This window comes from Emiliania huxleyi, assembly GCF_000372725.1.
Source record: "Emiliania huxleyi CCMP1516 chromosome Unknown EMIHUscaffold_191, whole genome shotgun sequence".
In the NCBI taxonomy this organism is placed as follows: domain Eukaryota; phylum Haptophyta; order Isochrysidales; family Noelaerhabdaceae; genus Emiliania; species Emiliania huxleyi.
In genome coordinates, this window is record NW_005200680.1 from 156,056 (window position 1) to 175,670 (window position 19,615).

Genomic DNA, 19,615 nt, shown 5'->3' on the forward strand with positions numbered 1-19,615 from the left:
CACTGGACGAGAAAGTCGACCCAACCCAACCTGGTCCCGAATCCCCAGCTTCGCGGAAAATCGGTGCAACATGCGTGCGGAATTTTCGGGTTTCACAGCAGCCTCCGCTACCGACCCAGGCACTGTCCCGAATCCAGCGCGGCAAATTGTGGCGGCAAAAATGGCGTCCGCCGCCCGCAAGCGCGCCCGCACCGGGGGCGCCGGCGGTGAGGCGGACGAGGAGCCCGTGCCGGTCGCGGATGGCTTCGAGGCGCCCATCTTTGGAGCGCGCGTCGTCGGCCAGGTCACCACGCTGCCGCTCGAGGGGGAAGACGGGCCTTTGGCATCGCTGGGTGTCGCGAGTGACCACGCGGGCGCCTGGTTCGTCGCGACCGAGGACTCGCTGCTGCACGTCTTGGCGGCCGGGCGCGTGCGCCGCGTGGCAGCCTTGCCGGCAAGTGAGGATGACTACACCGTTGCCGCCAGCCCGGACGCGAGCGCGCTGTTTGTGGTGGACAACGGCAACAACAAGATCCGGCGGGTCGAGGTGGCGACGGGAGAGGTGACGACGCTCGCGGGCAGTGGCGAGGATGGCGACGCGGATGGCGTGGGCGACGCGGCGGAGTTTGCCAGCCCCTACGGAGTCGCTATCAGCCCGGACGGGAGCGCGCTGTTCGTGACGGACTTCGGCAACGACAAGATCCGGCGGGTTGCGGTGGCGACTAGCGAGGTGACGACGATCGCGGGCAGTGGCACCAGGGGCAGCACTGATGGCGCGGGCAACGCAGCGCAGTTTTCCAACCCAACTGGCATCGCTGTCAGCCCAGACGGCGGCGTGCTGTTTGTGGCGGACCACGAGAACCACAAGATCCGGCGGGTTGAGGTGGCGACGGGAGAGGTGACGACGCTCGCGGGCAGTGGCACCAGTGGCAGCACTGACGGCGTGGGCGACGCGGCGCAGTTCTGCAACCCAGCTGGCGTCGCCATCAGCCCCGACGGCAGCGCGCTGTTTGTGGCGGACTTCCACAGCCACAAGATCCGGCGGGTGGAGGTGGCGACGGGAGAGGTGACGACGGTCGCGAGCAGCGGCAGGGACAGCGTCGATGGCGTGGGCGACGCCCAGGAGTTTTACCACCCAATTGGCCTTGCCATCAGCCCAGACGGGAGCACGCTGTTGGTCAGTTCGACCGGTGGCCTCCATCACGTCTGCGTGGCGGCGCCTCCTCCGCCTCCCTCCTTTGCCCCGATCGTCGTTCCGCCCTCCACCTTCTCCGCCGACATGGCGAAGACGTGGGGCGACGCCTCCCTCCCGCAGGGCATGGTCACCTTCCTTGTCGGCGACGACGAGGAGCGCATCGAGCACGTGAGCAAGTGCAACCTCTGCGCCCGGTCCCCAGTCTTTCGGACCATGTTCGGCATCGGCATGAAGGAGCGCGACGCCGCCGAGGTCACAGTGCGCAACACCGACCTCGCCAGCTTCACCGCCCTCGTCCGCTACCTCCTCACCGACCAGTTCGACCTCGGCGAGGAGGAGGGCGGCAGGGCGCAGCGCGCGCTCGACCTGCGGGAGCTGGCGCAGATGTACCAGGTGCCGCGCCTCGAGCTGCTCTGCGCGCAGGCGCTGCAGGAGAGCGTCGGGCCGGCGACCGCCGTGCCGCTGCTCGAGGCGGCGCACACGATGGGCGACGGGCGGCTCCTCGCGCAGTGCCGCCGCTACGTGGCCGACCACGCCGCCGAGGTGCGGGCGAGCGGCGGCGTGGAGCAGCTGCGCGACTTTGGCGTGGCCAAGGGTCTGCTCGGCGACGCGCTCGACCAGGTGGCGGAGCTGAAGGGGACGGTGGCGGCGCGCGACGTGGAGCTCGAGAAGGTCCGGGCATGAGTGAGGGGCAGCGCCCCGCGCCTTGCGATCGCTCGCCGCTTGGCACCAGTGAGAGCAGTGTGTGACAGAGCAGCGCAGCGCGCCGTGAACAGGGAGGGCGCTTTCTTTCTTTCTTTCTGGCTCTGTGAGAGTCGATATAAAAAGAAAGAAATTCAAACAAAAGAACTCCCTCTCACAGCACACAGGACACACAGCACTCAGCAGACACGAGACAGGCTCGACACAGGTGCGAACTGGCGCGTGCTAGTACTATCACAGGCACACCACCGGAGCCGCCTAAGCGACTCCGTTAAGAACGGCAATGCACTTAGCACCGTGCACAATGCCGCTGTCCCCGCACGCTAGCTCGTTCACCGTCTTCCACGCCACGGCGGTGTGGAGAACGACAGACAAGCGCTGCATCTGCAGCCCGTGCCAGTTCTTGGTGGTCCATGTGACCTCGTCCAGGTGCTGAGCGTGCGAAAGTTTGTAACTCAGCTTGGCCGCCGCTTACAAAAAACTCCGTCAAAAGAAAGAATTCTTAAAATACAACCACTCTCACAGCACACTGGCACGACAAGGGCGCGGACTGGCGCGGACTGGCACACACAGTAGGTAGGGTAGAAAGGTGAAGAACAGCCAGGCTCGGACTGGACACCAACGCGGCAACAAAAACTCCCCCAACGCGGTATGGGTGGATTCTGGACGATTTCGACACACCCTGCTCACAAAAGAAAGACAGACCGGACTCGGCGACACATGGTGCGGTACGACGTCACGCTCTGCGCCGCGGAGAGGGAGCAAACAATCGCGGTCGCACTGAGGAGACGGCGACCGTGAAAACGTCTTGCGAAGTGCAACGCGCACAAGAAGGCGAAGGAGCTCGGCGCCACGTTTGACGACCTGGCCGTTGGCTCAAGCTCGAGCCGTCGGTGGGCGAGAAGGCGCAGGTGCACTGGTTGTAGACCGCGGCCTTGAGCCTCTCGTACATCGGGGTAAGCTGCACGCCGCCGGCCTCGATGGCGCGGTGCTCGACCCGCCCGACCTACTCACGGACCTTGGCCTCGACGTCGAGCGCTTGTACGCGCTTCCCGCCGGCGACGCCGCCGCCGTCGAGACCGCACCGGCAGATGCGAGCGTGCTGGCAGAGGCAGAGGCGGAGGCGGAGGCGAGCGCGAAGGCGGCGGCGGCAGGCGCGCAGGGCGAGATCCCGGCGACCTCGGTCGAGATCTGCGTCAAGACGCTCGCCTCGAGTGTCGATGAGCCGGTGGTCGTCGGCCGCTACAACGTGGAGACGACGCCCTTGGCCGCGGTGAGGCGCGACGTCGGCGCCCACCTCGGCATCCCACTGCTGGAGGTCGAGCCTGCGGCGGCGGTGGCATCCGGCGACTTGCGTGCCGCTGAGTCGCTCGTCGAGCCAGGCAAAGTGCAGGTCAGGTTTGCGGACGGGCGCGTGCAGGCCCTGTACGTGCAGAGCGACGAGACGGTCGAGACGATGCGGCCGAGGATCTCTGCCATCATGGGCGTCGAGCGCTGCGTCAGTACGACGTGACGCTACTGTCGGGGTGGGGCAACGATTCGGCGGAGCTCGACTCTGGTGATGTCATCAGCGCGGGGATGGAGCTCTGCGCCGTGCTCGCCGAGCCGGAGGAGGCGTCGGCGCCGGTGCAGATCTTCGTCAAGACGCTGCAGGGACAGACGATCACCCTCGACGTGAGCCTCGACGCCAGCGTCGCCGCCGTCTACCAGGCGTTGCAGGACAAGCAGTGCCTCCCGGCGTGCCAGCTGCGCCTCATCTTTTCCAGCAAGGAGATGAATCCGGCAAGGCTCACTCTGTCCCTCCCTCCCTCCCACGACACGCCCACGACACGCCCACGACACGCCCACGACGTGTCCCGCCTCAGGACGCTTCGGTGGTACGGCGTGACGAGGGAGTCGACGCTGCATGTGCTGCTACGCCTCGGCGCAAACCCTCCGTGGGGCGGCCTCGCACTCGGCGCGCTTGTGCGCCCGCCGAGGTCGGACGCTGAGCGGGTCAAGCTGCGGCTGATCAGGTCGGCGGCGGACGGCTGTGTTGGCGATCGGCTGGCGGCTGGCCGCGTCGAGGTCCTGGACGAGGCGCCAGAGCTGCTGCGCGACGCGCCGGTCGAGGCGCTCAGGTCGCTCGTCGGGGCCCTCTTCGGCACCCGCACCTCGAGGCTGATCCTCCGCGTTGCGACGCTGCATGATGACTCGGAGGCGGACCTCGGTGCCGTCTTTCAAGACGGCCGCGCGCTGTGGGAGTTTGGGCTGCAGGAATCTGCGGTCGTCTACATGGAGAAGGCCACCTTTAGCGAGGGCGAGGACGCGGACGGCGGCGAGGGCGGCGGCGGAGGCGGCGGCGGCGACGACATTGACGATTCGGCGCCGCGTTCTGCGCCGCCGAAGCTGGTGAAGCTCGACCTCAGCCTCGCTTCGCGCCCTCTGCGGTCGTCGGTCGACACCGAGCGCCGCAGCCTCGCCGAGTGGGGTTTCGTTGGCGGCCAGCGCAGCGTGCTGTACGCGCAGACGCGCATGGCGAGGGCGAACGAGGACGCATCGCATCGCATCGGCACCCAGCAGGTCTTTTGCGTGTGCGGCGCGTGGCAGCCGCCGGTGGCGCAGAGCGAGCGCGGCCTCTCGTGCTTCCTCTCCTCGCTGATGGTGGCGGTCGATCACATGCACGCAAAGCCCGCCACCGCCGAGTACGCGATCGGCTTCCTGCGCGCGCTCGTCGTTGACTTCCCTCCTGCCCCGCACGCGCTCAAGCTGCTCGTGCAACGGTCGGACGTGAGCGCCGCCGACAAGCACGCTCTCGCAAGCGCCGTGTACGCGCTCGGGCGCGCGCTGCTGCCGGCGACGGTCGGCGACGGCGTTGTGTTCGAGTCGTCGCGTGTCGTCCTCCACTTCCTGCTCTCGCGTTTCGTCGTGGCCGACAACGAGACCGAGGCTGGCGATGCGTGGCAGCGCACGCCGCTCATGTGCAGCCTGACGAGCGAGCGACTCACCGACCCGGTGCGCCTCGCGGCGGCGAGCTCCTCGGCCGACGGCGCCGTCTTCGAGCGCAGCGCGGTACTCTCTCGCATCAAGATGGGCCTCGGCCGCTTCGCCGACGTGACGCCCGAGCAGCTCGTCACATGCCGCCGCACGGCTGCGCTGCTGCTCAGCCACCCGCGCGGTTTGGCAGCGCTCACGTGGACCGACGGCGGCAAGCCGCGCCGCAACCCGTCGCTCTTTGAGTGGGACTGGGGGAGGCTCGCGTCGACGGCCGCCGACGCGAGCTTCCTCAACCTGTGCGGCGAGCGCCCCGGCAGCGTGCTCCGACTGGTGCCGACTCTCGAGCTGGCGCGCGCGAGCACGCCGTGCTTGACGCGGCAGGCGCAGGGCCTTGTCTCCGTGCTCGTCGGCCGCGGTAAGGACGTGGCGCGATCGGCCCCAAGAGCTGCGCGCGGTCTGCGTGCGCGACGTCCGCCGCCTGACAGTGCTTGCGCGCTTGAGCGAGCTGTGGGAGCGAGCCATGGTATCACTCGTTGGGCCTGCGTAGCCACAAGTGATGCGGTTGACCTGGTGAGGCACCCGGGTGCTCGACGAGCCGTGCATCGCGATCTCGTCGGAGCCGTCCAAGTTGGATGTGGTCCCATCTGCTGTAAAAAAGGGTTTATAAGTCAGGAGATGATCCTAGCTAGTCGCTTCTTGCTCCCCTGAATCTCCAATGGTGCTTCTTCGGGCCCACAGTCAGCTGTGAACAGCGAACTTGTTCACAGGTGTTCTAATTTTGGTTGATTTTGAGCGTAAAAAATGCGTTTCCGGTCAGTTGACAGCGCGCTGCGAGTCTTGCAGCCGTGAGCTGCTCTCTCCGCGCAGTTTTTGTCGACTTCTGATCATCGCGTCATGCCGGCCGCTGAGCTGAGGGCTGACAGGAACGATGCGGCCAGAGCAAGTGAAGAATCGCCAGCTGTTCCTGACGTGGAATTTGGACAGAGCCAAGAGATCACCGTCACATTGCGAGGGATTGTCGAGAAGTACTCAGCTGCACAGCTGCTCAATGAGCTGCTGCAGAATGCAGACGACGCAGGGTCGACCACATTCAAGGCTCTGCTAGATATGAGGACGGACGCTCATACCTCGCGAACGACCAAGCTATTCTCAGAGTCCTTGGCCGTGGCGCAGGGCCCGGCTTTATACCAGTTCAACGATGCTGTCTTCCGAGAGCAAGACTTCTTGTCCATCTCGAAGCCTGCTGACGGAGTAAAGGCTGGCGATCCGACTCGGACCGGGCAGTTTGGAGTTGGCTTCAACTCAGTGTACCACATCACTGACCTGCCATCTTTTGTATCCGGAGACTTCTTTGTTCTGTTCGATCCCCACCAGAGGCATCTGCCGGGGAAGCCACGTGGCTGGCGGCAGCCCATTGATGATGCGTTTGGCGAGCGGTACGCCGATCAGCTGGCACCATTCCTTGAATGTTTCGACCATCTTGCGGACAATGGTGCAGGCGCAAACCGAGGTACGCTCTTCCGACTGCCGTTGCGCACGCGCGCCGAAGCCTCGGAGTCAAAGATTAGGGGTGGTGAGGCTGGTGTTGTGTTGCCTGATGACGTGAGGACTCGGATCATCGAGCCCTTCGCGACGCGACTGGAGCAGCGCTTGCTCTTCCTGCGTTCGGTCAGCAATATCGAGATTTGGATCTGGGAGGAGGGCGCCGACCGTCCAACCAGGACAACCCACGCGACCATTGCCGCCACAGAGGCACAAGAGAGTGCCGCTGTGCTGCCGCGGAGCGTGATTGTTGACCTCATCCAGAAGCGCATGCACGAGGCTGTTGCTGTACCCGACGAGTATCAAACGACTGACAGCGCGCGCAAGTACTTGGCCGCTGTGCGGCCACCGTTTGACCCGGCATTAGACGTTGAGCGGCCGCTCTTCTGTGCTGTGCTACGATCATGCTCCGCAGAGGAGACGCGAGAGGAGGAGTGGATGGTCTCCCACAACTTTGGCGATGCAGATGACCTCGCCTTCGCCGCGGCTGACTCGCAGCGCAAGATGTTTCGCAAGACCCTCATGCCGCTTGCTGCTGCAGCGGCGCGGCTCAGCCAGCGGAAGCTGCTATCGGGTGGTGTGTGGTCGGCATGGAGCTCAGCACCGCTACGTGCGGACGAGGGGTGCTTATTCGCTGCGCTGCCGCTGCCAATTTATTCGGGTGTCCCAGTCCATCTCAGCGGCCGATGGGAGGTCGGTGAGGACCGCAACTCTCTCTCGGTTGAGCCGAAAGAAAAGCTTCTGTGGAACAACCGACTCGCTCGGCGCGTCGCTGGTGTGGCGTATGCGCGCTTACTTCGAGCACTGGCCGCCGGCTGCAGGCTGCGCTCGCTCGAACAGCTCAATGACTCGGAGGCGGACGTGTTCCGTCGCGCCACCCTGAATCTGCTTTTCCCACCATCAGTTCAGATGGCAGGGGACACTGCTATCTTTAGCAGCATCTGCACCGGCACGTATGAGATGCTTGCGCGCGGCAATGACGAGCGTTGGGCTGGCTGCGCAAAGCGTCAGTGGGCGGGCGAGAATCTCGCCGAGATGACGGGGAATGTGGTGCACGTGCTTGCTGACGAGAGTGGTGGATGGCATGGCTGGGGCGAGGTACTCTTCATTAGTGACCACCTGTCGAGCGAGAATGCTGGCGGCGCTCCGCAGACGGGCAATATGGTGATCGGCGCGCTCGCGGAGGCGGGGATCCCACTGACGCGTGCGCCACAGTGCGCACATGACGGCCTAAAGCGTTGCTGCAACTCTCACGACATGATGCTGACGCCGGCGACGGCACGGCAGCGACTGCGGCACTCAGATGCGCTGATCGAGCGTTTCCTTGCCTCTATTGATCCCGCACGCCGGTGCGCCTGGTGTCGTGACGTGCTCACCTACCTGCTGACGGATCTCAAGCCGCCACCCTCGCTCGCGCACCCACCGAAAGGCAGTGCCGTGCGTATTACGCGTGAGGGGACACACAAGGGGCGGTGTGGCCACATACACACGTTGCTGGGCTCCGACTACAACATTAAGTTCCGAGACGCTGCCGGGCACGCCGAGTATCACAGAGCTCGCCGCGAAGATCTCGAGGTACTTGCGGATGCTCACGAGCTGTGCGGCCTCCATATCTGTCCACTGCGCGACGGTCGCGTGTGCGCGCTTGCAAAGGCGCACGACAACGCGCCCACCGACAGCCTCCTTCTGAATCTTGAGCCAGGCCAATCGCCCAACACCGGGGCTACCCTTCAGGAGGGTGCACACGAGCATTCAGTTGTCGGCTGTGGCTTGGATCTGCTGCCCGACTGCCAAGACTTTGTGGACGCCACCGGTGACGAATGCTACAGCGTCGCGCAGCTGTTATGGACGCATCGATCGGCTCTAGCGCTACGCACCTTCTCGCCCGTTGACGCGGCGCGCAGGCTGATCAAGCCAGAGTGGAGGGGCAACTGCGTACCGCGCTCAGAGTGGGAAGGATGCATGCCCCCTGGCTGGCTGTCCACGCTCTGGGGCCATATTGATCGGCTGTACAGGTGTGGTCAGCTATCTATGGCGGAGCTCCAAGAGGTGTCTGAGTGGCCAATGCTGCCGTGTGGCGACTCGGTGGCCCCGCTCGCGATGACAGCCAGAGCCATGGTGCATGACGCCACCCAAAGGGAGGTAGTCGAGGCGCTGTCTGCGCTCGGCATCCTTGTGGCGGACTGCGAATTCAACCCTGTGGCACTGAGTGACGAGCTGGCCCTCACACCCGTTGACACAGCTGGTGTCATTGGGGTGATTCAAGTGGAGGACATTGATTGGTCGTGCCTACAGCCCCATCATCGATCAGCGTTTCTGGACCTCTTTGCGTCTGAAGACGGCACCACCTCCTCGCTTCTCGATAGCATTGCGAGTTTTCCGCTCTTTGAAATGGAGAGTGAGACCGGTCATGTGCCCCTGCCACCGCCGGGTGCTCGCTGGTTTGCACCTGACTTCAGCTTCGAAGGAGTGGATGATGGCCCACGCTTTGTACGGACCGTGCCCGAGCGGTGGCAGACGCTTTTCGTGATGCTCGGGGTGCGCGCGTTCCCATACGTGGACTACCTCGTGCAATATGTGCTTGCCCCAAGCCGGTGGGCAGCAATGGCCGATGATGACAGGAAACACGTTCTCTCGCAGCTCCGTGAAGCTCCTCAACTCCTCGGCGAGGCGCTATCGGACACCAGGTGCGCCATCACGTTCGGCGAGTGGCTTTCCAAGGCACCCTTGTTTGGCACGTGTGACAGCAGTTCAATGCGCCCCGCATGCGAGTTGCTGGATCCACGTGTCGCGTTGCACCTGCTGACGGCTTCACGCCGCTGTTCACCGCGTGCGAGACCGGCCACCTCAAGTGCGCCCACAGCTGCTTCTCGAGACCAGCGCGGCGGTCGACCAAGCTGCGGGCAGCGGCTTCACACCCCTGCACGTCGCGTGCCTGGAGGGCCACCCCACCGTCGTGCTCTGCCTGCTGCGGGCGGGCGCTGACACGGCGGCGCGCACCTCGGACGGGCGTACGGCGCTGCAGCTGGCAAAGGAGCAGGGCCACGCCGAGTGCGAGCGCGCACTCGAGGCGGCGGCGAGGGAGGCAGATGCGGCGCGGCACGCTGAGGAGCTGCTGGCGGAGGAGGAGGCGGAGGCACGTGCCAAGGTGAAGAAGAAGGCCAAGAAGAGGGGCAAGAAGAAGTCCTTGGCTGCAGAGGCGCCGGCTCCGAGGGAGGAGGAGCCGCCGGCCGACTTCATCTGCCCGATCACGACCGAGCTCATGAGTGACCCGGTGATGGCGGCGGACGGGCATTCGTACGAGCGGTCGGCGATCGAGCGCTGGCTCGCGACCAAGTCGACGAGCCCGATGACGGGCGAAGCGCTCGTGCAAAGCTTCCTCGCCCCCAACCACACGCTGCGCCGGCAGATCCGGGAGTGGGAAGAGGCGAACGCATGCTGAAGAGCTCAGCGCTTGCGCCGCCCGCCCACCGTCGGCCGTCGCGCCGCGGGCGCGGCAGCGGCTTACACCCTCCCGGCCCTCTCTCGCAGAATCGACGTGTGCTTTAAAGCCGTATGCGCAATGCGGTGTACATAGCCTTGCCCCTCTGGCAGTACAGATCAGAGCTCCCGAGCGAGGTGAGGTGGACGCTCTGTCCCACATTCGCGGCTCGCTCTCGCTCTCGGCCTCTCGCCCTCGCGTTGCCGCTTTATTATTATTCTGAGGCTCGGGCGTCGGGGCTGACCAAGCATGAGTTGGTCAAAGTAGTCCAGGAGACACAAAAACGTAGCAGATGAACACAAAATGTGTGTTCGAGGCGTTCGGCGAGAGAGCGGAGGGAGAGCGCTTGTCGCTTGCGTCATCGCGGCGCGCGGGCGGGCCCGTGCCTGCTGTGGCTTGTGCGGGCCGCTCGCGCCCAGCGCTCCACCGCCGCCCACCGCCCAGTGCGAAATCGACGCGGAGCGTATACAGTTCCCCTCTCCCCCTTCTCCTCCGCTCACCAGCCTCGGAATTTGTACTGGACGAAGGGCACCTGCGCAGGGCCAGGCGGTGTGGCTGAGCTCGCACGGAGGTGCTGGAGTCGCCCTGGGAGGCATGCGCTCCACCTCCACGTCCTCGTCGTCCTCGTCGTTGCAGCAAATCTCAAACGTGAGCGAGTTTTGCGTCGGCTTGAACTCCGCCTTCGAGATCTCCTGCACCAACTGACTCATCGTCATCGGCATCCGCTCCTGCGGCGGCGGGCGGCGGCGGTGAGGGCGGCTGGGGCGGCGGCGGATTTCAGCGGAGGTGGCGAGTGCGTGGGGGCGGCGGCGGCGGGCTGTGTGCGCGCCTTGAGCTTCTTCTGGTTGGTGAAGAAGGAGTAGAGGATGGAGACGCCGCTCGAGATCATCGTCACCTCGAGCTTGTGCCGCTCCTGAAGATAGGCGAGGCGCTCCTTGAGGATGTGTCCAGGGAGTGTCTAGGGAGTGTCTAGGAGGTGTCTAGGAGGTGTCTATAGGAGGTGTCTAGGGAGGTGTCTGGGAGGTGTCTGGGAGTGTCTAGGGACGGCTCCTGGAAGTAGGCGAGGAACTCCTTGAGGGTGAGCTCTCTGCCCTCGTCCACCTCGTACCGGTCCCACAGCGTCCACTCGGCGCCCTTTGCGCCGATCTTGCGCTTGGGCGCGGCGATGGGCTCCGAGAAGGACACGAAGGGGAGGGCGAGGTTGACGAAGCCGTTCTTGAAGGACTCGATCGGCTTGGCCGGCTGCATGAGCTTGAGCAGCTCGAGGCAGACGAGCCTAGGACACGTCGCAGACACTTCCCAGACACTTCCGAGACACTTCTCGAGCAGCTCGAGGCAGGTCGAGCCCGGTGACGAGCGAGGTGGTGGTGGCGATGGCGGGGATGATCTTGCCCGCGATCTGCTTGGTGCGGTGGTGGTCCGCCTCGGTGATCTTGTAGTTGCGCGCGCGCAGGTTGGAGGCGGCGGCGATGAAGTCGATGTGGAAGTTGGTGTCGTCGTCCTTCTCAAAGTCGACCTGTCCACCGCCACGAGCTGTGAAGAAGCGTGTGGAAGGGTGGTGTGGAAGGGTGGTGTGGAAGGGTGGTGTGGAAGGGGGGTGGTACAGAACCTTCCCAAAGCCGGCCGGCGTCATCCGGAGCCTGCAAGCTATATCTCGGCTATATCTCGGCTATATCTCGGCTAGATCTCGGCTATGTCTCGCCGGAGTCATCCGGTACCCCGCGAGCGACGACGGCGCAGGCAGCGTGGCCACGATGGCGTCGCTCGCCTGTGACTCGTGAGGAGTAGCTGGCGAGGAAGCGTCTAGGGAGTGTCTAAGAAGTGTCGCTCGCCTCGTCCTCGTCGGGCGGCGGCGCGGCCGGCGCCTTCTCCGCCTCCTTCGGGTCCGTGGCGATCTTGACGCCTTGCTTCGGGACAAACTCGGGCACCATCGCCGCCTCGACCGCCTTCTTGAAGAGAGCGGGGTCGGTCGAGCCCTTGAGGCCTAGTCTCGGGTAAGTCTCGGGGTAGTCTCGGGTTAGTCTCGGGCGGGGCCAGTCGAGCCCTTGAGGGCCGTAGTTGAAGGCACGCAGGTTGGCGGCGGCGATGATGAAACCGAGGTGGAGCGGGTCGTCCGCCTAGTCGAGATATGGGGAGATATGGGGAGATATGGCGAGATGTGGCGAGGTGGAGCGGGTCGTCCGCCGAGAACTGGAGCGGCGTCGGCGGCCGCTTGGGGCCCGACCAGAAGGGGGCACCTAATTAAGAGTTAATTAAGCCTAATCAAGAGTTAATTAGGCTTGGGGCCCGACCAGAAGGGGGCACCTGCGAGGCGGGGGGTGGAGGAGGGGGGAGGGGGGCGTCTCCTCGGGAAGGGAGTGCCGGGCGGGCGCGACGGCGGGAGGGGCATCTGCCGGACGAGGTGGCCGTGTCGGAGTGTCTAGGGAGGTGTCTAGGGAGTGTCTAGGGAGTGTCTAGGGAGTGTCTAGGGAGTGTCTAGGGAGTGTCTAGGGAGTGTCTAGGGAGTGTCTAGGGAGTGTCTAGGGAGTGTCTAGGGAGTGTCTAGGGAGTGTCTAGGGAGTGTCTAGGGAGTGTCTAGGGAGGTGTCTAGGGAGTGTCTAGGGAGGTGTCTAGGGCGTGTCGGGGGAGTGTCTAGGGCGTGTCGGGGGAGTGTCTAGGGCGTGTCGGGGGAAGTGTCTGGGGAGTGTGGGGGGAGTGTCTCGCCGGACGAGGTGGCCATGTCGAGCGGGAAGTTGAAGATGAGCTGCGCGATTTGGTTGTGGAAGAGCTCCTGCGGGCAAGGAGTTAATTAAGAGTTAATTAAGCGTTAATTAAGATTTGGTTGTGGAAGAGCTCCTGCGGGCAAGGCTCCGAAGGAGGGCTCAGAAGAGGCCCCAGACGGGCGGGAGCACGGCGCTGGAAGAGCCGAGCCCTGCCCGAGGGAGTGTCTAGGACGTGTCTGGGGGGTGTCGAGGAGGTGTCTAGGGCGTGTCTAGGGCGTGTCTGGGGGTGTGTGCAAGGGAGAGCTCCTCGAAGCGGAGACGCGCCCAGACCACACACTGCTCGAGCGAGATCGGCTTGTCGACGAGGTTCGCGGCGAGGGCCTCGAGCGTCGTCTTGCGCACGCCGGGCTGCCTAGGAAGAGGAAGAAGAAGAGCGGCGCGTCAGAGGAGAGGAGACGCACGGCCGCGAGGCCTTTCGCCCGCGTGGCCGCCTCTCGAGGTTGGAGAGGAAGTCTGGCTGGGAGAGGTAGGCGTTGACGTCCTATTAATTAATAACTATATTGTTAATTTATATTCATTAATTAGGCTGGGAGAGGTAGGCGTTGACGTCCTCGGCGCCCTGCCGGAAGAGGCCCTCGAAGCAGTCGCGGCTCCACTGGATGGTGTGCCTAAGTCAGAGCTCATTACGAGTGAATCACGAGAGTGAGTTCAAGCAGTCGCGGCTCCACGGGATGGTGTGCTCGATCTGGTTCGGAAAGTTCTTGAGCGTGCAGACCGGGATGCTCTTCTCGGGCGGGTCCCGCGACGAGCCTAATCAAGAGCTGATTCAGAGCTGATTCAGAGCTAATTAAGAGCTGATGAAGACTTCTCGGGCGGGGCGGCGAGACGAGCCGTAGCTCTCGGTGAGCTTCGGGACGACGACCTGCACGTTCCCCTTCGGGCCGAGCGTGCCTGTTCACAGCCCCGCGGGTGTGAAGAGACGCCGTTCACAGCCGCACCTTCCCCTTTGGGCCGAGCGCGCCGCTCTCGAGGAGCGACTTTTGGTAGTAGATGCAGCGCTGGTCGACGTACAGCCGCGCCTGCACGTTGTCCAGCGCGTTGCACACGCCGGAGAGGCGGCCCCAGAAGGCGTCGTCGAAGATGCCTTATTAGTTAATTAGCTAATTATTACATTATTGAATAAAAGAGGCGGCCCCAGAAGGCGTCGTCGAAGATGCCTGATTAGTTAATTAGCGAATTATTACATTATTGAATAAAAGAGGCGGCCCCAGAAGGCGTCGTCGAAGATGCCTGATTAGTTAATTAGCGAATTATTACATTATTGAATAAAAGAGGCGGCCCCAGAAGGCGTCGTCGAAGATGCCTTATTAGTTAATTAGCTAATTATTACATTATTGAATAAAAGAGGCGGCCCCAGAAGGCGTCGTCGAAGATGCCCTCTGTCTCGGCGCCCACCCGATCCAGCCTCGCCTCCACCTTGGCCGCCTAATTAAGAGCTAGGTAGGAGTTAATTAAGAGTTAATTAGGTCGAGCCTCGCCGCCACCTTGGCCGCCGGGTTCATCGCCCCGATCGCCGCCGCGGCGCACGCCGACTTTGCCTTGGTCACGTCCCACGGGCTGTGAATAGAAGAGCTGTGAATAGACGAGCTGTGAATAGCAGGCCGACTTTGCCTTGGTCACGTCCCACGGGCGGAAGAGGAACTGGCGGTTCAGGTTCGACTTCTCGATTGTGTCTGGGTCGGTGACCGTGACGTGCCCGCCCTCGCCTAAGTAAGAGCTCCTCCAGAGGTCATTCAGAGCTACTTAGGTGACCGTGACGTGCCCGCCCTCGCCGCAGCCGATGCCCATCATCGCCCAGTTCTTGAGCATCTCGCACCTAGCTCAGCAGAGCAAGGCTCCTAGAAGGCTCCCAGAAGGCTCCTAGAAGGCTCCTAAGCATCTCGCACCTACCCCAGCAGGCTCCTCGCAACTTCAGACACAGCGCAGAGACGGCTCCCCCGCCCTCCCCGAGAGAGAGAGAGAGAGAGAGAGCGGCTCTCGCACCCGATCGCGCCCGCCCCGACGAGCAAGTAGCCATATCTCCCCACATCTCGCCACATCTCGCCACATCTCGCCATATCTCGCACCCGATCGCGCCCGCCCCGACGAGCAAGTAGCGCAGCGAGCCGAGCTTCTCTTGCGTGCTCCAGCCGAGCGCCGCCGCCTGCGAGTCGTGCCGCGAGCTGTGAATAGAAGAGCTGTGAGTGGAAGAGCTGTGAAAGAAGAGCCTGCGAGTCGTACCGCGAGCCGCGCGGCGCCGTCTCTGCGGGCGGAAGCGCCTCCTTGCCGTCGGCAGGCAAGCACTCCTCCGCGTCGAAGTAGAGCCACTGCTTCAGCGGCATGAACTTGCCGCTGGCAGCCTTCATCACCTCCTGCGCAGCCATGCCGCCAAAGATGGCGCACATCGGCGCGAGCTCGCCGCGCGCCCCAGACGCCTAATGACCAGCTCATGAAGAGTGAGTTCAGAGTGAATCAGGCGCGAGCTCGCCCCGCGCCCCAGCCGCCAGGTTGCGAAGCAGCCGCTCCGACGCCTCCGCCTCCGGGGAGCCGGCCGCGCCGAGCGACTCGACGGCGCCAGGCAGCTCCCGCGCGCGTGTGAGCACCTCTGCTGCGGCTGCGGCGTCGGAGGGCGGGGGCAGCTGCCCGTGGGCTGCACGGTAGGCGTCGAGAGCCTGGAGGCCGATGCAGCTGTGAGTTGAAGAGCGGTGAGTTGAAGAGCGGTGCGTTGAAGAGCGGTGAGTTGAAGAGCGGTGAGTTGAAGAGCGGTGAGTTGAAGAGCGGTGCGTTGAAGAGCGGTGAGTTGAAGAGCGGTGCGTTGAAGAGCCTGGAAGCCGAGGTGCAGCTGCATCGGCCGCTCGAACTTTGCGAAGTCCGAGACGAGGAAGTCGGGCGCAGCGAGAGCTTGCGGGAGGGGGAGGAAGGAGACCGCCTGCTTCTGCTTGACTTGGTGCATGTACCCCCCGGACGTGTACGCGCCGTAGCCGCTCGTGTCCCCGATGGAGAAGGAGAAGGGGCCGAGCACCTCGATCGGGCGGGGGCCGGACCCGTTCACTAAACTAGTTCATTAAACAAACGGATTCATTAGGGGCCGAGCACCTTGATCGGGCGGGAGCCGGACCCGTTGAGCTCGGTCATGCCCTGCACCTCGGTGAAGCAGACGTGGTCTCCGTCCGAGAGGCCGTGCCTAGAAGGTTCCAAGAAGGGTCCTGGAAGGGTCCTCGGCAGACGTGGTCCGAGAGGCCGCGCCGAGTCTCGTCATGCATCGTCACGATGCCCTCCTAATTGACCAATGAATCGCAGTTCAGTCTTCAAGACTCCTCGTCTCGCCGTGCCTCGTCACGACGCCCTCCTCGTCCTGCGAGACCGAAGTCAGCATCCCACTCACCGGCTCCTCGCCTAATCAATCGTTAATTAATCGCTAATTAACAGTTGATTAATAGCATCCCACTCACCGGCTCCTCGCCGTCCGCGTCGACGACCTCAAACGCGGCGCCTGTTCACAGCTCTCCCATTCACGGCTCTTCGATTCACGGCGTCCGCCGCTGGGTCCTCAAAGGCGCGGCGCCGAAGTCGCAGAACAGGCCGCCGAAGAGGCCGTACGTGTCTGCCAGGATGAAGCGGCCCCCGGACTTGCGGCACGCCTCGTTGATGCGCGTCGCCTCGCCGAGCGGCGCGCCTAAGGGAGGCTCCTGCAACCCTCCTGCAAGGCTGCTACAAGGCGGGTCGCCTCGCCGCAGCGGCGCGCCCGTCACAACAACGATCCCGAAGGAGGCGATGGCGTCGGCGGTGAGGTCGCCCTCGAGCTCGGCGACGGGGACGTACTGGTTGAGCTCGGCGAGCCGCGGCGCCGTTGCCGTGGCGCGCCGCTTGCCCACGTCCTCCTCGCGCAGGAAGAACTGCGCAGACAGGTCGGCGAGAGTGGCCGGTGCAGGGTCGTAGAGCGTCACGCTCTTGACGCCGCCGAGGACGACGTTCTTCGCAATCTCCACGCCGAGGCCCCGCAGGCCGACAATCTGCATGCGCGCGGCGGCGAGGGCATGCGGCGCCGAGGGGGGCGGAGGTGCGGGAGGCGGGATCTGAGGGCGGCGGCGGCAAGGAGGCGGCAGCAAGGGAGGCGGTGGCGGAGGAGAGGGAGGGAGGCGGAGGCGGGAGAGGGGGAGGAGCGAGGGTCCGTACCAACACGCTCGATGCCATCATCTTGCGCATCGCCTCGTGCCCAAGCACGTAGAGCTGGCGGCTGTACAGCGCCTCGTCGATCTTGGCGCCGTCCGTCTCCATGTCCTGCACGGTGTCCGCCATTTGTCTGTGGAGCAGGCGAGAGGGGCGCGGCGAAGTGGGCGGGAGGGAGGGAGGGAGGGGGGGCGGGGGGGCGGCAAAGAACGGGGCGGGAGAGGCGGGGCGGGAGAGGCGGCCTTGTGGATCGACGGCGCCGTCAGGAGCGCGGGCCGTGCGCGAGTTTCTTCTCGAGGGCCTCTGAAAAGGGGCCGTCTGCAAACTGCTCTAGCCTCACACATCACTTCCTGTCGTCTGTTGTTTGAGTTGTGCCCTTGTTTGTGCCCTTGGCACCGTGGAGTGCTGGGGGGGGCGACAGGGAGGATGTGGCCCTGAGTTATGTGTACGCAAACTCAGGGTGTGTGGCAGCCAGCTGGCTGTGTGTCTTGTGAGCTTGTTTGTGTCTGTGTGTCGCTCGTGCGTGTCGTCATCATCTGTCTAGCGTCCACCCATACCGCGTTGGTGTCCAGTCCGAGCCTGGCTGTTCTTCACCTTACTACCTACCTACCTACCGTCTGCTGTGTCCTTTGTAGTGCCAGTCCCGTACCCGGTGTCGTGTGAGAGAGTTTTGTTGTAAAATTCTTTCTCGAGGTTCTCGAGGTGGATATCCTTTGGCCGCGTTGGGTAGCGAGGATTGGTGTAACCCGAGCCACGGAGGCGTGTTTTCTGACTGACCTGTGCCATGTGCCCAGCCCTCTCCACGCCGCGATGCGCCCCCCCCCCCTCGCCTTGCAAAGAAAGGTGGGCACGTGTCTGTCCTCGGCTCGCTACTAGTAGCGAGCGAGCCGAGGACAGAGAGAGAGAGAGAGAGAGTTTGTAGTTTGTTTGTTTGTTTGACAGACACGAGTAGCGAGCGATGGCCGAGATCAACCGAGATATTATCCGCACAGCAACCTACACATATGTTATACTTTGTCTCTTTCCTATCTATTGCTCGCAGCGACCGGCATCTTTCTCACACACATTTCAGCTGCTGCGTTCGGCACGAAGCTAAACTCTGAGCTGGAGCAATCGATTATGTGGCGGCTGATCTGCCTAAACGTAGCTAAAGCTCCTTTCGCGCTTGGCGTTTGCGCTCTCCAACGCACTTTATTGACGGGCCAGCCGGATTGAGGACCTCGCCGTGAGGACCTCTTTTAGTGAGGACCTTCCCTTCCTCACTTATACTTGCCTCTGAGGAGTTGAGCTTGAGGGGGCAAAATTAGTGAGTGATGGATGTGATGATCAACCTTCTCGAGGGAGCACTCGGGCGGTATGCTACCTCGGTATATGCGCCGAGCCCATCGTATCTGGAGGGTAAGGCGGGTGAGGACCTCTCTGAGGACCTTTTCTCGCCTTTTAGCATTTAGGATCTCTCCGATGACGGGATGTAGCGGCCTAGACGAGACATCGGAGAGAGAGAGAGAGAGAGAGAGATTTTTAGCAATACCAAACAACTCTAACACTCACACGTAATTTGGGGCCTGGAGCCCTGTTCACGCGCGCGCGAGACGTGCAGACAGGGTTGCCAGGTGAGAGCGAATGGCGCGGTTCACGCCTCGCACAACAGAGAGAGAGATGCGCTCTGCATGGTGGGACATAAAAGAGAGCGAGTACTTGGGCGAGTAGGCCGAGGGCGGGCGCGCAGAGAGGCCTTGCCGCCATCGCGTTGCCGCGAAGCTACACCGTCGACTTGGAGCACTTGGAGTGCAGTCATTAACCTCACATCCAGGGCCGGGGAGCTGAGAAGCGCACCCAGCGGGCCGGATGATCGGGATCGGGTTACGGGCTAGAGACAGAGCCCTAGCCCCGGGGGTGCGCGTTCGCAGGGCAAGGGCCGTAAATTAAACACGGGTCTCCGAGGGTTGGCCCCGCGTACCGGGTTTCCCCTTAACTGCAGGACGCCCCCTCTACTCGGAGCTAATGAACATTGATTGATTGATGGGAAGGCGAATGAACACCACACGGCAGCCATTTTTCTTTATTTTCGCGCTCTTGCTTGTCTCATCCCGCAGCTTCCGCGCCGCCTGCTCGGCCATGTCCTCGTCCCGCCCCTCCTCCGAGATGGAGAGCTACATCGCGGCGTACGCCGGCCACACGCGGCTCAAGCGGCTGCAGTTCATCGCGCAGCACGAGCCCACGCTGCGAGCGGAGGCTCTGCGCATCGCGGTGGAGCAGGCACGGCAGGGCATAAACACGGCGCTGTACCAGGAGCTGTGCGCGACGGAGGGCTGCCCGGTGGCCCGCGACGACGCGTGGGTCGACTCGGTCGAGAAGAAGGCCTCCGCACGCCTCGACAAGCTTGAGTCGGACCTCGCGTCGCACAAGACGTCGCTGGTCAAGGAGTCGATCCGGATGGGGCACTCCGACCTGGGCGACTTCCACGCCTCGCGCGGCGACTTCGCCACCGCGCTCAAGTGCTACGTCCGCACGCGCGACTACTGCACCACCTCAAGACACACCCTCTCCATGTGCCTCGCCGTCGTCAAGGCGCCGCCCACCACCCTCCTCCACCTTTTCCCTCCCCCTTTTCCCTCCCCCCTTTCCCTCCTTTCCCTCCTTTCCCTCCTCTCCCTCCACCTTTTCCCGCCCGCCGGCCCCAGCCCCTGCCGCCGCGGGGCTTTTGCTGCCCTCGCCCCGGGCCTTTTTTTTTCCGCCACCACTTTGCGGGTCCCGCTTTGCCCCCCCCCCCAAAACCCACCCCCCCCCCCCCCTCACACAGGTCTCCATCCACATGGGCAACTACAC

The 19,615-nt window shown here is 63.7% G+C and overlaps 6 protein-coding genes across 6 annotated transcripts in view; 5 read left to right on the plus strand and 1 right to left on the minus strand.

Annotated features, from left to right (window-relative positions):
* Window positions 1–2,693: 2,693 nt before the first annotated feature.
* On the plus strand, window positions 2,694–3,389 carry EMIHUDRAFT_365659 (hypothetical protein; the record flags this gene model as incomplete). The annotated part of the gene is made up of 1 exon (XM_005782230.1): window positions 2,694–3,389. A coding segment is annotated over one exon (696 nt), but the record flags the coding sequence as incomplete, so codon positions are not given.
* Window positions 3,390–3,454: 65 nt separating this feature from the next.
* EMIHUDRAFT_72725 (hypothetical protein) lies at window positions 3,455–3,799 on the plus strand (the record flags this gene model as incomplete). The annotated part of the gene is made up of 2 exons (XM_005782231.1): window positions 3,455–3,672; window positions 3,742–3,799. Coding segments are annotated over 2 exons (276 nt in total), but the record flags the coding sequence as incomplete, so codon positions are not given.
* A 1,005-nt stretch (window positions 3,800–4,804) lies between these two features.
* On the plus strand, window positions 4,805–5,648 carry EMIHUDRAFT_442653 (hypothetical protein). Its single transcript, XM_005782232.1, has one exon. The coding sequence runs from the start codon at window positions 4,835–4,837 to the stop codon at window positions 5,558–5,560; it is 726 nt and encodes a 241-aa protein (XP_005782289.1). The 5' UTR covers window positions 4,805–4,834; the 3' UTR covers window positions 5,561–5,648.
* A 3,966-nt stretch (window positions 5,649–9,614) lies between these two features.
* Window positions 9,615–9,836, plus strand: EMIHUDRAFT_72735 (hypothetical protein; the record flags this gene model as incomplete). The annotated part of the gene is made up of 1 exon (XM_005782233.1): window positions 9,615–9,836. A coding segment is annotated over one exon (222 nt), but the record flags the coding sequence as incomplete, so codon positions are not given.
* A 237-nt stretch (window positions 9,837–10,073) lies between these two features.
* On the minus strand, window positions 10,074–17,057 carry UBA1 (ubiquitin-activating enzyme E1). The gene is made up of 31 exons (XM_005782234.1): window positions 17,029–17,057; window positions 16,793–16,919; window positions 16,362–16,629; window positions 16,182–16,292; window positions 16,069–16,109; window positions 15,963–16,001; window positions 15,863–15,891; window positions 15,713–15,800; window positions 15,478–15,638; window positions 15,220–15,304; window positions 14,858–15,051; window positions 14,704–14,799; window positions 14,390–14,453; window positions 14,122–14,338; window positions 14,014–14,053; window positions 13,576–13,721; window positions 13,469–13,528; window positions 13,318–13,387; window positions 13,185–13,245; window positions 13,039–13,118; window positions 12,881–12,989; window positions 12,579–12,642; window positions 12,060–12,112; window positions 11,929–11,992; window positions 11,708–11,859; window positions 11,578–11,643; window positions 11,183–11,391; window positions 10,926–11,151; window positions 10,705–10,788; window positions 10,481–10,603; window positions 10,074–10,407 (listed from the first exon to the last, which is right to left on the minus strand). Exons 2-31 carry the CDS (start codon window positions 16,913–16,915, stop codon window positions 10,372–10,374), a joined length of 3,159 nt encoding a protein of 1,052 aa, XP_005782291.1. The 5' UTR covers window positions 16,916–16,919; window positions 17,029–17,057; the 3' UTR covers window positions 10,074–10,371.
* A 1,763-nt stretch (window positions 17,058–18,820) lies between these two features.
* EMIHUDRAFT_468481 (hypothetical protein) overlaps window positions 18,821–19,615 on the plus strand; it is a gene marked incomplete at its 5' end in the record, with an annotated part of 3,682 nt that continues 2,887 nt past the window's right edge. The window contains one exon of the mRNA XM_005782235.1: window positions 18,821–19,291. Coding sequence (XP_005782292.1) covers window positions 18,821–19,291 — 471 coding nt within the window. The remainder of the gene's footprint in view (window positions 19,292–19,615) is intronic.

Excerpts from the sequence above, each read along its gene's own strand:
- EMIHUDRAFT_442653 (XM_005782232.1), top strand. The coding sequence starts at position 4,835 with ATGTGCAGCCTGACGAGCGAGCGACTCACCGACCCGGTGCGCCTCGCG.
- UBA1 (XM_005782234.1), bottom strand. The coding sequence starts at position 16,915 with ATGGCGGACACCGTGCAGGACATGGAGACGGACGGCGCCAAGATCGAC. Across the intron at positions 12,990-13,038 it reads GGGCGAAAGGCCTCGCGGCC|GCAGCCCGGCGTGCGCAAGA; the intron begins GTGCGTCTCCTC and ends TCCTCTTCCTAG. Across the intron at positions 11,392-11,577 it reads CGGGGTACCGGATGACTCCG|GTCGACTTTGAGAAGGACGA; the intron begins GCGAGACATAGC and ends GGCGGTGGACAG.